The sequence below is a fragment of the Lactuca saligna genome, chromosome 2, assembly GCF_052625555.1.
Source record: "Lactuca saligna cultivar CGN05327 chromosome 2, ASM5262555v1, whole genome shotgun sequence".
Lineage (NCBI taxonomy): Eukaryota > Viridiplantae > Streptophyta > Magnoliopsida > Asterales > Asteraceae > Lactuca > Lactuca saligna.
In genome coordinates, this window is record NC_136418.1 from 91261343 (window position 1) to 91276608 (window position 15266).

The window sequence follows — 15266 nt, forward strand, 5'->3', positions numbered from 1 at the left end:
CTAGATGCAAAAATGACAACTATATGCAATCTAAATGTTGTTTCTTCTATCCGATAATGGAAGATTTATTAGATGGATGTCAAGAATGCATTTTTGAATGTTGATCTTCATCAAAAGGTATACATGTCTCCTCCATAAGGTATTACTCACCGTCCGGGTGAAGTTTTTCGGCTTTGGAAAGCATTACATGGTTTACTCCAAGCCCTCATGCTTTGTTTGAGAAATTTTCTACAGTAATTACTTCCCATCATTTTTAATCTAGTTTTCATGATACTACTTTGTTTCTTAGATGTACAAGTACATGTAGGATCCATATTTCCTTATATGTTAATGATATGATTATTACTGGCAATCATCATGATGGTATAGAGTCCTTGAAGTGTGATTTGGCTAATCGTTTTGCTATGAAATACTTGAGCTTATTGTGTTATTTCTTGGTGAGTGAAGTTACACAATCTCCAAAAGGATAACTTTTATCTCAAATAAAGTATATCTTAGATTTGTTTGAAGACACACAAATTTCGGATAACAAAACAATTGATACCCCTCTAGAGAGTAATGCCATGTATTCTCCAACTAATGATTTTCCCTTGTCATATCCGAGCCCTTATTGTACCATTGTGGGGGATTTTTGTGTATCTTACCATTACTAGGCCATATATTGTTCATGTATTTCATGTGGTTAGACAGTTTTTTACTGCTCCTTCCATGGTTCATTAGGGAGTTATTCTGCGTATTTTGAGATATCTTTTAGTACTCAGTTTCTCCATGTGGTTTTTTTCACTACATATCTTGAGTTGCATGCCTATAGTGTCGTTGTCTGGGATAACAATGTTTATGATCACAAGTCTACTACTTGGTATTGTATCTTTCTTGGAGATTCGTTGATTTCACATAATTGTTAGAAACAAGATGTTTTCTCTCGATCATCTACAAAATTTGAGTATTGAGTTATGGTTGTTGCTACTTGTGAGATTGTGTGGCTGTGATGGCTTCCTGCAGACATGGGTGTCCATATTTCTTAGCTAACCCCTTTGCAATGAAGCGACAAGAGTGCAATAATGATTATTAAGAATTCGGTGTTTCATGAGCATACAAAACATATTGAGAAAGATTTTCATTTCACTCGTCACCACTTTTTGCATGTGACTATTTTTCTTCCTCGTGTCTCATCCATAATATAGATTATTGAGATATTTACGAAAAACCTTGACTACTCGTCGGTTTCATTTTCTGTTTGACAAACTCTCAATGCTCATTGTTGTCGTATTATGAATTTGAGGAAGATGTTGTTAGCCTAATAAATCTATTAGGCCCTTTTGTGGTTTGGGCTCATTGTTTGCCCCTTTAGTTCTTTAGCTAGGTTTAACCTAATTAACTTTCTTATTTACATCATATTTTCATTTCATTGAAATTTTCAATAAATAAACCCTAACAATATTTTGTTCATTAGTTTACATTGATTTTGATTATTTACTATCAATTTATAATCATTTGTTTAATTAGTCTAAATTTAAAATATTTATAGATTCTTGTTTGAATTTAAACTTCTTGAAATCGAAATACAATGAAGAAGATGAGAAGGTAGAAAGTTGAAACACATGAAGTAGATGGTTAAAGACAAGCCCGGAAATGCTTTGTTAAATTAGAAGTTTTAGGAACCAAAAAGTGCAACAAAACTTTGTTTTAGGGTCACCCGTGCAAAATATCATACATATTTACCGAATCAAAACTTTTCAAATAATACGCGGATAAAATTTTAAATTTGGCCAATATTTATTTTATACCGAAGACTGCAGCTACTTTTGGGTATTAATAAAAATTGTTTTACGTACTACCGCTTAAACAATTGGCTTTTAGTTTGGAAATAGAGACACTTTCCATATTTCAACGCCTCGAACTTGTATATAAATTAACATATGCGATACCCATCATACCACACGATATACAGTTATACACCCTCAATTCCATCTGAAATCAACATAACATAGAGAAAGAGAGAGATGTATGATGACAGTGAGAGAAAGTGTCACCCTCTGTTACAAGGTGAGAGAGATGAAGACTACAAAAACGGAAGCTTTTCTTCATCAGAAATGGCAACTCTAAGCAGCATATGTGACGTCATCGTACAACCACTCCCTTTGAATTCTCTTGATGATCATGGCAACAAAGTGGAAGAAAGCATCCGTTCATTCTCCACTGCTTCTGGTTCTCAATACCCAATACCTAATAAGGTAACATCAACCTAAGTACCTAACTCTTCAACATATCATCAAATTCGATTCCCTTTGTTTTTTTTTTTTTAATCAAATTGAAATTGATCAAAGTGATGGAATTGGAAACAGGTGGTTCATCTTTTGAAGACGAGGGCGTTTCTTGAAGCAGTGATGGTGGTGAAATTGGTGTTAACACTTCTTTCCACAAGACTGGGTACCCTTTTACTTTCTGGAACTCTTTGTCTTTCTCATAAATGGCCATACGTACACAACTTCTCAGAAATTCCGCTAGATAAGAGGGAGAAGATTGTTCAGAAATGGTTCGAGAATAGGTTTCTAACGCCTATCAGACTCGGATTCGTGTTCATCAAGACACTCTGCCTTTTGGTCTTCTTCACTCAGGTGATCTCTTCTTCCTTTATTATGTTTGTTTAATTGTTTTCTTGTTAATCCCAGATTTTAAAAGTAGATAATTCTTATCGTAATCTTGCAAAACAGATACATAGTACACACTTTTAATGCAAAACAATATGAGATAAGTATGACCCACATATTTGATTGGTCAAAATCAATAATTTGGAGTATGAAAAGACTCTCTAAGTTGTTTTTAATTAGATTAAGTTTTTTGCTATAAAATACGTACACAACTAGTACCTTGAACAATTATGATTTTATTTCAATACACGGCAAGAGAATTGTTAAAATTTCATACGATACTCCAAGGACCATTTCGTTGTCATCTTCATCAATTCCCTAAGCATTCGTAGAGGCCTTGTCAACATGTAAACGAAAATATAAAACATCATTTGATCAAGATTTATATAAAATGGTTATTCTTCAAACAAGAGTTGGCCTACACGAGCTACAGGTAAGAATAAATTGGGTACATAAATAATATCTATAATTAAAACACACCGTTTAACTCTAATTATTGATATGAAACAAAAATTTAGTAAAGATTTAACATTTTCAAATAGTTTCTTCACTTCGAAAAGGAATTAACATATGATTTTTCATCTAACATGATATATTCTTTAAATTTCCTAACAGGTTGGTAAGAAAGCAGATAATCCTGCATGGGAAGCCATCGGTTACCACGTAGACATTAACGAAGAACACCCGAAAAAGGAGCAAAACAAGCGCCCTTTGCAGAAAGGAATGGTGGAGATCATGAAAGAAACCGATCAAACCCTCGTGCATTCTCTCCTTCAAAAAGGCCTTGATGTGACCGAAGAACTTAAAGAGAACATTTGCAAAATCAAATGCGATGTTGTAATTATCGGCTCTGGTTGTGGTGGTGGCGTTGCAGCTGCCATACTTGCAAAATCCGGGAAGAAAGTCGTGGTTCTTGAAAAAGGAAACTACTTTACTCAAACAGATTATTCAAAACTGGAAGGACCTTCTTTGGATCAACTCTATGAATCAGGAGGAATACTTCCTACACTCGATGGGAAAGTAATGATCCAAGCTGGATCAACAGTTGGAGGTGGTTCAGCCGTGAATTGGTCAGCTTGCATTAAGACGCCACAATCCTTGCGAAAAGAATGGGCTGAAGAACACAACATTAAGTTATACGAGAGCCATGAGTACACTTCTGCAATGAACAAAGTGTGTGAAAGAATCGGTGTTACTGAAAAATGCACAAAAGAAGGGTTCCAGAATCAAGTTCTTCGAAAAGGGTGTCAGAATCTAGGGCTAAAAGTCGATTCTGTCCCACAAAACGCGTCTGAGAATCATCACTGTGGGACTTGTTGTTATGGCTGTAGATCAGGAGACAAAAAGGGAACCGACTCGACTTGGTTGGTTGACGCAGTCGATCATGGAGCTGTGATCATAACCGGATGTAAAGCCAAGAAATTTATGCTAACAAGAAACCAAAACGGGAAGAAAAGACGAAAGAAATGTTTAGGAGTAATTGCTCAAGTTTTAAACGATAAAATCTTGAAAAGATTACACATCGAGGCAAAGGTGACAATTTCTGCATGTGGGTCTCTTTTAACGCCGCCTATAATGATATCAAGTGGTCTGAAAAACCCTAATATTGGCAAGAATCTTCATCTCCATCCTGTTGCAATGGCATGGGGATACTTTCCCGAAGGTGAAACCGATCTTACTGGAAAAAGCTACGAAGGGGGGATACTGACATCTGTTCATAAACCAGGGTCCGAAGAGACATACATCTTGGAAGTCCCAGCTTTAGGGCCCGGATGTTTCGCTGGTTTAACTCCTTGGGTTTCAGGGCAAGATTTAAAGGAAAGGATGCTGAAATACTCTCGAACAGCTCATGTGTTTTCATTGGTGAAAGACCGAGGATCTGGGGAAGTGACGTCAGCAGGAAGGATAAGTTATAAATTTAGCAAATTCGACAATGAAAACATCAAGAAAGGGTTGAGACAAGCGTTAAGGGTGTTGATTGCAGCTGGGGCTGTTGAAGTGGGTACTCAAAGAAGCGATGGGCAGAAATTGAAATGCAAAGGGACAAGTGAAGAGGAGATCGAGGAGTTCTTGGAGACAGTAGATGCTGTACCTGGTCCGATGTCAATGGTGAAAGATTGGAATATTTATTGTTCGGCTCATCAAATGGGGAGTTGCAGAATGGGGAAGAGTGAGAAGGAAGGTGCAGTGGATGAGAATGGAGAGAGCTGGGAAGCGGAGGGACTTTATGTTTGTGATGCGAGTATTCTACCGAGTGCTGTTGGTGTGAATCCCATGATCACAATCCAATCAACTGCTTATTGTCTTGCGGAAAGAATTGCGGATATCTTTAGATAAATGGATGTATGAAGTCGATTAATGGAAGTGATGAAAAAAACATGGTTATTTACCACATTGTATAATGGTCATTAGCATTTTAGCTAATGTATTCATACAATGTTTTAGTATTACCTAGGGTAAAATGACCAGTATACAGTTTGGTGTATATGAAGTAATTGGTTCATGATCATAAAAACATGCTAGAAAATTACCCAAGGTCTTGATATAAACCTATCTTGATGACATGTCCAGTTTTCCCTAATGTTAGCTCCACATGCCATTCGTTAACGGTGGAAATGAACAAGCGCTAGCGTCATGGACTAGTTATGCAGCAAATGAAAACTACAAGAACCAGCCATGTCAGAAATCAAATAGTAGGACCAAATGTGTGAATTTGAGCTAACCACAAGGATTTTAAATTTACTCTTAATTTTATAAAGCAGTTCTAGTATTTTGAAAGAAAACTTTTTTGAAATATAAATCTCCTATGAAAGGTTTAAGTTTAATTAAGACAAAATTGCAAAAATTGGTCAGCGTTTGGCGAAATTCTGTAGTTTTGGTCCAAAACAAAATGTTAATAAACCACTCGTTCGATTTTAAATATTTTGTGTGGTATTGGTCCCTATGATTATATATTCTTGTGTTTTTAGTCCACATCCCACCTAAAATGACTACTATGCTCTTAAATAATTATATTTTAATTTCTTTTATTTATTTTCTTATTTTTATAATAAAATGAAATACAAAAACAAAATAAATTCTCTCTCTCTCTCTCTCTCTCATGTTATCTCTTTCTCTTCCAAAATTAAGAAAACACAAGCACACACACATACACTCAAAACGTACACACACACTCAAATTATCCCACACTTCCTTCGTCATCTTCGTTCAATGCATATGTTAATTAAAAGAAATATAGATGAGGAAAACTGTAGGTCAAGATCAAAAATTGGTCCCCTCTTCTTCCATTTTTTCTCGAGTTGTAGGTTTTCAAAGGAAACAACAACAAGTCTGCGATGGTGATCTATCGCCCCTTTTCTACTTCTCTTTTGAATTGAGCCCTTCTTCCACATACCTCACCCCTTTATTTCCCCTAGCCACCACCATTAGCCCATCTTACCATCTCTACCCCTATTTGTTCATGACCACCGTGTCATGCTTGTTCATTAATGTCGTCAGTGTTTGTTTATCATACGACACATACACTTTCAGAAATTGATATCAAGTGTCTCTAGTTGTAGGTTTATAGTCAACACACACACACACACACACACACACTATCGACACTTGCCAACCCTAACAAAACCCACCTGAAAATTACACAAGAAATCTTTAGCGGCAGGCATCAAGCATTTCGTATTTGGAAAAGAAATAATCGACCCACACATTGTTCACAAATTCATGGTAATCCAGAATCAAAGGCACCAACCATAGATGTCACAACTAGCATTTTTGCTAGGGAATTCCACTCTCCTATAATCATTCAACCAGTACAATAACTGGTACTCTAAGCGAATATCATACTCTATGCTCATTCAAATGCATCTCTCATGTTTAACAAAGAGTTTGAAACTCTAAAAATTCCGATTCAAGTTGGTTATGGACTATGAATTCTTCATTGGACCATGATGGGCCATAAATGAATTAATTAGCCTTAATGGGCTATAAGCCCATTCCTTTATACCATAATGCGCCGTGAGTTGTCTAATGAGCCCAATGGGCCGGAAATTTTATGTTTAGGTTCCAAAAGTCGTAGCTAGATGTTAATGGGCTCACTTTACTCCATCCCTACTCCTTTTGGCCCATTAATCTCGGCCCAACATCAAATAAAAAAAATGAAAAATGAAATGGAAAGGAGAGGGTTGACTTTTGAGGTGCCACCTCCACATTGTCCACCATGTATCCATGTTAGATCCCCCATACTTCCATGCAAGTCACCTCTCTCCCCTATCTTCTCTAACTCTCGGCCATCTCTCTCTTACTCTAATCTATCTCTCTTCTCAAACTTAACCATTATTCTCTCAAGCATACAACACATCTCCACCCATTTCCTCTTAAGAAAAAACGTGAGTATAAGGAAGATCTTCAAGAGAATCACTTCAAGAACTCTGTAACGCCCGGGTTTTCAGGGCTAAGCATTTTGTCAATGTAATAGTCTAGGTCAACTATTGTAACTCTTTTTGAAGTAATAAATATGAAATATTTGAGTATTATGTGAACTATGTGTTTATGTGTTTATTATTAAATTATAAATGTATAATTAATAAAGAATAAAAATGAGCGTCAAAATTAAAGTGTGAGATAATCCCGATATCTCTACATAAAGTTGTAGAATATGTCTCGAGGTTTCCGTACATATAAAGAATGCCGAAATCCGAGCTATAACGAAGAAGTTATGGCCCGCCGAAGTTTTACGGCAAAACCGGCACGGCACCGGAAAACATAAAATGGTAAATTTACGATAGAAGATTTTTTAGCCTTAGAAATCTAAACAAAAGTCGTAGAATATGTTAAACTAAGAACATCGATAAAAAGAACACCCAAATCTGACTTCGTATGAAGAAGTTATGATTTTTCTAAGATTCGGCTTAGCAGTGTACAGCCCGAAACTCGAATTTTAGTTCGAGCGGTTTTTGGCTTACGCGACCTAAATGAGAGTTGAATATCTCATTCATAGGAACTCAACGGTAAAAAGACAGACGAAAACGGAGTCCGTATGAAGGAGTTATGAACTCTTCGCGGTCATTTAACAGTCTAAACGCCTCCTACTGTTAAATTTGAGATCGGTCGAGAATTAGCCGACGGAGTCTAAACGAAAGTTGTAGATCTTGATTTTACCTACGCGTGGATATAAAGAACGTCGAAAATGGAGCTCGTATGCGAAAGTTATGATTTTTCTAAGTTTGAAGGCTGATACGCGATAGGGGGTGACGTGGCACCATCAGAATTGGACACGTGGCACCACCAGAAGGCCACCACATGGACTGACTCGACGAGTCATGACTCAGACTCAACGAGTCCACCCAATTCCTCCCCTATAAATAGAGGTGCCGGGTTCCCTCATTCTTCACACCTTCCTAAACTATTCTTTCTCTCTCTAGACTCTCTCTCTAGCCCCCTAACCCCCCTAAAAGCCTAGGTAAACCCCCTAGCACCCGAAGGAAGCCCCGAGGCTCCCGGAGTCCCGAGAAAAGAGCCTTTCGGCTCGGGAACGCTGCTCCAGCGAAGCCCGGTTTTCGAGAAAAACCCGCTGTAAGTGAGCTGTACCTATCCTAACTTTAGTTTAGCTTATGTTTTAATATAGGAATGTTATTAGGTCCTTAAAATAATTATTTGGGCTATTATTATGAGTTATATTAAGTGTTATTAACGCTTATATAATAATAATAATAGTCAGACAATTAATTTGTCGCGGTCATCATTAGACTAAACCCTAGTGGTATCGATACTAGGTTTTATCGAAGAATATCATTTTGAGAGTAGCGAAGCGCTGTCCGAGTGCTGAGTCACCACCTAATCAGGTGAGTGCATAGTTACCTTCAACTTACACATAGATATGAAGTATTTTATATAAATTACGTGCTATTTGTGCATATTATCTGAATACTTGCTATCTATGCTAGATGAACGTTGTTATACATGTTTTCAATGATTTAAACTGTATATGTATTTTATATCTACGAAAATGTTGGGGTAAAACATGGGTAGATGTAATAGGTGATGTGTGATAAAATGATGAGAGGCCTCGATGTTGTTGTTGTTGATCCAGTCATCTAGCGGAGTATAGATGACGACCACGGACTCTTCTAGACAGTCCAGTGGAACACTAGCAGGCTCGCAACCTGTAGGTGTTGTGAACGATGTGTTCACCGGTGTACTCCATCCCCCACATGGTTTCCTATTAGGACATTTATTGCTGAGGAATCCCCTTAGCAGTAGTGTCCGTCCCGATGATGATCCTTAGGCTAGGTCCCTTATGATAGGTGTTTAGGGACGTAAAGTGAGGATAACGGGAACGGGTAATCGGGTTATTGTTGATTGATGAACTTAATAAACTTATTTATTGTGGGTTGAAAACCCTATGTGCTCACCAGGCTCCCAAGCCTGACCCACTCAGTTTTATGTATTACAGGAAGTGGCGCATGAGCATAGGTGTGATGTTTTGGACGAGGGATTACGGATATAGGCCTGTAGATATGAAATAATGTAGTAAGGCTTATATTGTACTGTTTATACTTTTGATCTGTACGAACATGACATCCCGAGTCTTTTAATGAATACATTTCTATGGAAATGCTTTTGATAAATCTTTATCATATTATTGTTTTGGGACAAATTCCGCAAACCTTTTATTAAAAGATAACTCTGATTTTGAAATAAAGTATAAACAAAACCGGTCTTTTCTGGCCGTGATTTTGGGGATGTCACAAACTCATCCATTGTGAACCATCCAAGTTCGAAAACTTCTTCAAGAGGCTTGCTAAAGCTGAGATCTTCACCTTATTCTTCATCAAAACCGAAACTTCAAAGCCAAGTGAGTTCATACCCCCTTGTTTTTGGTTTTTCCTTGTTTTTGGGGGAGAATACAAGTTAATTTGTGTAGATCTATGTGTATATGCATGATTATGTGTGATTTCCTTGAAACATTTGGTGATTATGTGTGATTTCTTCACTAATCTACAAATATGTTAAGAAACTTGAAGTGCATCACTAGGATCTTCATATGAAACATGAGAAAAGTATATTTTATCTCATATAATACATGTAACTTGTAGATCTGGGATTTGTATACTTGATATAGCAAAAATGAGTGTTGGGTTCAAAGATCTATAAACTAAACTCACAAAACAGACCTTGACAGAAAAGTTTTGGTCCATTCTCGGACTGTTTTAACTCTCCAAATGGAAGTATTTTTCAAAACTGTTTTACATGTATAAAGTTCAGATTTATACCTTTAAAATGACTACTCTCACATTTTCATACGATTTTTCTACAATTTTTGGCAAATTTTACAAAACTGCCTATCATATTTGAAATAGTTTCGGACCAACCTGTGAAGATGAGTAATTTCACACTAGTTTGAGGCCATCAAAAATTATGATACACATTGTGAACAAAGTAGACAAAATTTCCAAACTTCCAGAATTTACGGATCCAACTTTCGACTTTAGATGAATTTTCTACAAATTTTCTAAAAACTAGGTCGGAAAAGCCAAAAACCAAAAAAATGTGTATTTTCACAAAAACCAAGCCAAAAATGATATTTTTGACAAAAATGGGTTTAAAATGTTATTTTTATCACAAAGTAGTCATCAACACAAGTTTTAACAAAATTGGAGATTAAAGTGTTATTCTTACAAAAATTGGGCCTTAATTGTAAATTTTTGGCTTATTGGGCCAAGAACGTCATTTTTATAAAAAGTGGGCTTTAGATATCAATTATGTAAATAATCAAGCTAAAATAAACAAAACAATAACAAACAGGTTAAAAACGATATTCATAACCTTATTGGGCCTGGAAATAATATACATGTTTAGTGGGCCTTAGTGTCCTTTTACATGTATATTGGGCTTAAGATAGACATTCACATTCCTTTTGAGCCTGAAAATAATAGACACGTATAGTGGGCCTTAGTGGTCCACTTACATGTTTATTAGGTTTGGGAATGGGTTTTATATGCATTCTTCTTTTTATGATATTTTAGTAAATACTTGAGCCAAAACCAATGATAAACCAACAAATGGATTTAAACTGATCATTTTCTAGGTTATTGGGCCTTAGTGGCCCATTGTTATGTGTAAGAGGTCCTGTATATGTTTATTGGGCCTCATTGACCCATTAACATGTGCGACGGACCTTGGATACTATTTGTGTGCTATTTGGGCCTATAAATACTTTACATGTGAAATGGGCCTTAGTTGTCCTTTCATATATATTGCGGGCCCATGTTATATAATCTCATTCCAATTAGGTCTTGAATGATTTTCATGTTTAGCGATGCCTTAGTGGTTCACTTACATGGATCATTGGTCCTGGAATGAGTTTATACCTTTTTCTTTGCGTAAATTCGGTTAAGGATCTAGTGAGTTATTGTCGGTTGGCACCTATTAAGTGTACGATCGTAGCCTTTAGTTATAACCAGAGTCTCTTGGAGGCAGAACGGGGATTTGTGTACAGATCTATACGGGGTTGACACCCCACACCTCAGCTGTTCGCTACAGTTAGACTAACTCAGTCTAGGGTGACGAAAACCTTATAATCAAAGTCAAAACCAACATCCAACGATGCCAAGACAGGTGAAATTGTTGTTATTTAGTATGGTTATGACGGCTCGCTTAGAGGAATTAACGTTATGAAGTTTACGGAAGACCTTTTTTTTAGGCAACATCGGTGTCACACCCCACTAAAGCGGAAACATGAGGCGTGGCAGTACAAAGGGTTTCATAGCAAAAGTTTAAAGACAACACCAACCATAGTATTAAAACCATTACAAATTTACAACGGGTTTGAACAACTTTTAAAAGAAATTACAATGAAAATAGAAATACAACACATGCGAATGCTCCTAAAATTGAAGTGTCCCTAAGTGCCACTTACTCGATGATTCCTGAAAAAGTATGTAAAACGAGTGTCAACTATAAAAATAGTTGGTGAGTACTCACGAGTTTAACGAAATAATATTGGTTCATGAGTTGAAATCAAAGTTTTGATAAAAGTTTCCAACAATAAAAGTATATTGCTAGGAGTAAATAAGTTTGTAAACACAGTTCGTTGTTATCATGAGAAATAAACCATATTGCCCGAATAAGATGCAACATTCATATTTTCATGGAAGATAAAGTTCGTTACTCAAACGAGTAAACAAGTTTCATTGCTAAAATGAGCTGTCAATTTCGTTGCTACAAGGAGCAAACAATTTCATTGCTAAAACATGTATATAAGTTTCCACTAGTAAAAGTTCGTTGTTGTAATGAGAAATAGAGTTCATTGCTATAATGAGAAACAAAGTTCATTGCTTTAATCAGAAACAGAGTTCATTGCCATATTAAGAAACAAAGTTGATTGCTATTAATGAATACAAGTTTCATTGCTAAAATAAGTATTCATGTTTCATTGCCAAAATAAGTATACAAGAGTCGTTGCTGACATGGGAGTACAAGTTTCGTATGTGCATAAAGAATAGTACGTGAATCAAGTTTCCATTCATGAGTTCACAACCCAAGCCTAATGACCGAATGGTGCCCTATTGACTACTATGTGTATCGCAAACATAGTGTAGAAAATGGTAAAATGCACTTCAGCGAATCGTGCGAGTGAGGAGTTGTCTACCTCCTGATAGTGCTATCCATAATAACCATAGGCTCAAAAGAGTTAATGAGTTGTGTCTAGAGATTCCAGGGACTTAACCGCGACACAGTCCTCATGAATTAAAGTAACATACACAAACATACGAAATATAGCAACCAAGTTTCATACAAGTCAAAATAAATACAACAAACGTAAAAATAGTTTAGGACATGCTTTTCCACCCCAAAACATTTAAAAACCAAAAATAGGGGAGTGCGTGAATACTCACAATGTGCAAAATATAGTAATCAAGTTTGTACGAGTCAGTTAAATATAACGAACATAAGTAGTTTAGGACATGCTTTTCCACCCCAAAACATAAAAACTAAAAATAGGGGATTGGTGAATACTCACAATGTGCATTGAGATGATGCAAATGGTGCCTTGACTATGCTCCACTCGTATCACTATCGATTCCTACAATAATGGTATTCGCTAGTGAGTCTATAATTGAAATCTAACACTAGTATACATGGTACTATAATAGAATTATGCTAATATTGTGTCAAAATTTAATATCGATAAGTTACAAACATTTTTCTGTGGAAATTAAGTTTCAAAGAATCAATTGTTATATAACAATTTAAGTGGAAAATTTCCATTATTGAAATGTTAATATTTAACATTTTAGAGGTGTTTCAATGATTAAATATTCAAAACTAAATCAATTTAATTCTAAAATATCTCAAACTTTGCATTTCAGTTTTAATTGAAGTCAAAGACCTCAAGATAAATTTTCTTGAATTTTTGATTTGTCTAACTATTTTTCACCATTTTAGTTTCTTGAATAACCATAAATTCATGAAAAATAACAATGAGTTAAGAAAATTCCCCAAACTTTTTATATTACTGTTATTAAACATTACTAAGTTGGGAAAAATATAAAAATGGATTTCCAAGCTGTTTAATTATATTTTATGATTTTTGAGCATTTATTCCAATAAAAATTGAAATAAATAGAAAATAGTTTCCAAAATTACCCAAACTTTTTATTTAACTGTAATTATACATAACTAGGCTGGGAAAAAAATAAAAGATATTTTTCAGTGGGTATTTTTATTTTTCCTTGTTTTATTCATTTAATTAATCATTAATTGAAGAAATAATATTAAACAATTAAAATAAATTACCAAAAAATTTTGTAACATCATTTACAGTATAAATAACCTGGGAAAAATATCAAAAGTGGTTTTCATAATGTATAATATGGTTTTGGGTATTTATGTGTATTTAAGTGTATTTAAGTGTAATTAACTTTAGAAAATAAGAGAAAAATAGTTTACAGTGCAGAAAAACCCTCAAAATGTTTATGTAACCTCCTACTGTACAATATGATGTTTTGGTAAATGTTCATGAATTTTGGATAATCAGAACTATTTTTCCTATGTTTAGACCATTATAATTACCAAAAATTGGGAAAAATAGTAAGACATGATAAAAAATCTTGAAATTATTTTCTGGAGTCACCCATCACAGGTAAGGTATGTGAAAATTGTTAGATACAATTTTTACACTCTCTAAAGTGGTTTTATGATTTATTATACCCTAACAAACGAAAAATCAGAAATCATATCAAACAGCAACAAAAATTGATGAAATTTGGTGGGGGGGGGGGGGGGGTCATTATTCGTCATAAGGATCATCCATGAATTTATTCCGGATTTATTGACCTTTGGAAGTATTTTATGTGATTTATGCCCTTGGTTTTAGCAATAATTTTAATAAATCAAAGGAATAAGAAAATCTCTTGAAATTTTCCAGATTATCTCATTCATGTGAGGGCTTTTAAAAGGAAAAATGTTAAAAATGTATTATGAAGAGAAATGAGGGTAATGAATCCAAACAATTTAAGAAAGTTTGCATGAAATGGTGCATGAGATGTAGATGTGGCTGAAGTTCATGAATTTGTGTAGCCTATTCAGTGAGGTTTTAAACCACGAAATTTCAGCCATCATTCATTAGATATGTTAAGTTTCTAAGGTATTTTTCCTTAGATTTATGGTTGGGTTTAAGGCCATTGATCATGCAAGGCAAAAATGGTGATCACAGAAAAAGAGCTGTTTGCGCAACCATTTTGTAAAAATTGCCAAAAATCTGATATTTAATATTTTATAGTGAGACCAGTTGGTTTTGAAATTTAACTCAAAATATTATATTTCAGAAAAAGAATCACGAAATTTGGTTTAGAAACGAGTGAGATATGGCAGTTTAAAGTTAAGTAAAGAAATCTGGCAGATTGCATGAATGATGATTGGTTAGAAAAGTGAGTTTTTATCATTTCCTTTAGTAAATCTTTTGAAATATTTTAAATAAATCATGATAAACTCATATTTTAGTCATGTATCCAGAGATTAAATGGTTAAAAATTATCAAAATGTATACATGCATTTATGAACAAAATTTTTGTTTTAAAAAAAAACTCTTAAATTGAGTTTGATGTTTTAATCCTTAAAATCGATTTTTGCACTTAGATCATGAACATGCAACCTTGTTTATCATACATGCATGGTGTTAAAACACATCCATGATGTTCTAAAAACCATTTTAACAAAAAGAAAACAAGTTTGAAGAAGATGATGAAGTAGAAGTCGGTTTTTGAAGTAAAATGCACATGCATAGCTTAAATCATTGTTGCGATCTTCAAGAGATGTATGTCCTTTACCTTAAATTTATTTGTGGCTTAAAAAACCCTAATTAATCTCCATAATTTCTTGGTTAAGAGGCTGTGGTTGTGGTGTTTGGAGAAAAGAAATTAGAGAGAAGGTAGAGAAAGTTTTCTAGAGAGAGAAAGAAGAGAGATGTGTGTGTGTTGGAGAGTGAGAGTGAAAAAGAGATATATGGGAAGAGAGGGGTCCGAAATTTTGAGTATAATAACCCTTTCTCATTCATTTTGTTTTATAAAATTTAAGTTATTTTATAAAATATCTAAATTTTTTATAAAATGTGCA

General features: G+C 34.9%; 1 protein-coding gene across 1 annotated transcript; it reads left to right on the plus strand.

Moving 5' to 3' along the window:
- The first annotated feature begins 1878 nt into the window (after positions 1-1878).
- LOC145031177 (long-chain-alcohol oxidase FAO1-like) lies at positions 1879-5215 on the plus strand. The gene is made up of 3 exons (XM_078979692.1): positions 1879-2234; positions 2346-2618; positions 3267-5215. Exons 1-3 carry the CDS (start codon positions 2004-2006, stop codon positions 4986-4988), a joined length of 2226 nt encoding a protein of 741 aa, XP_078835818.1. The 5' UTR covers positions 1879-2003; the 3' UTR covers positions 4989-5215.
- The last annotated feature ends 10051 nt before the right edge of the window (positions 5216-15266 follow it).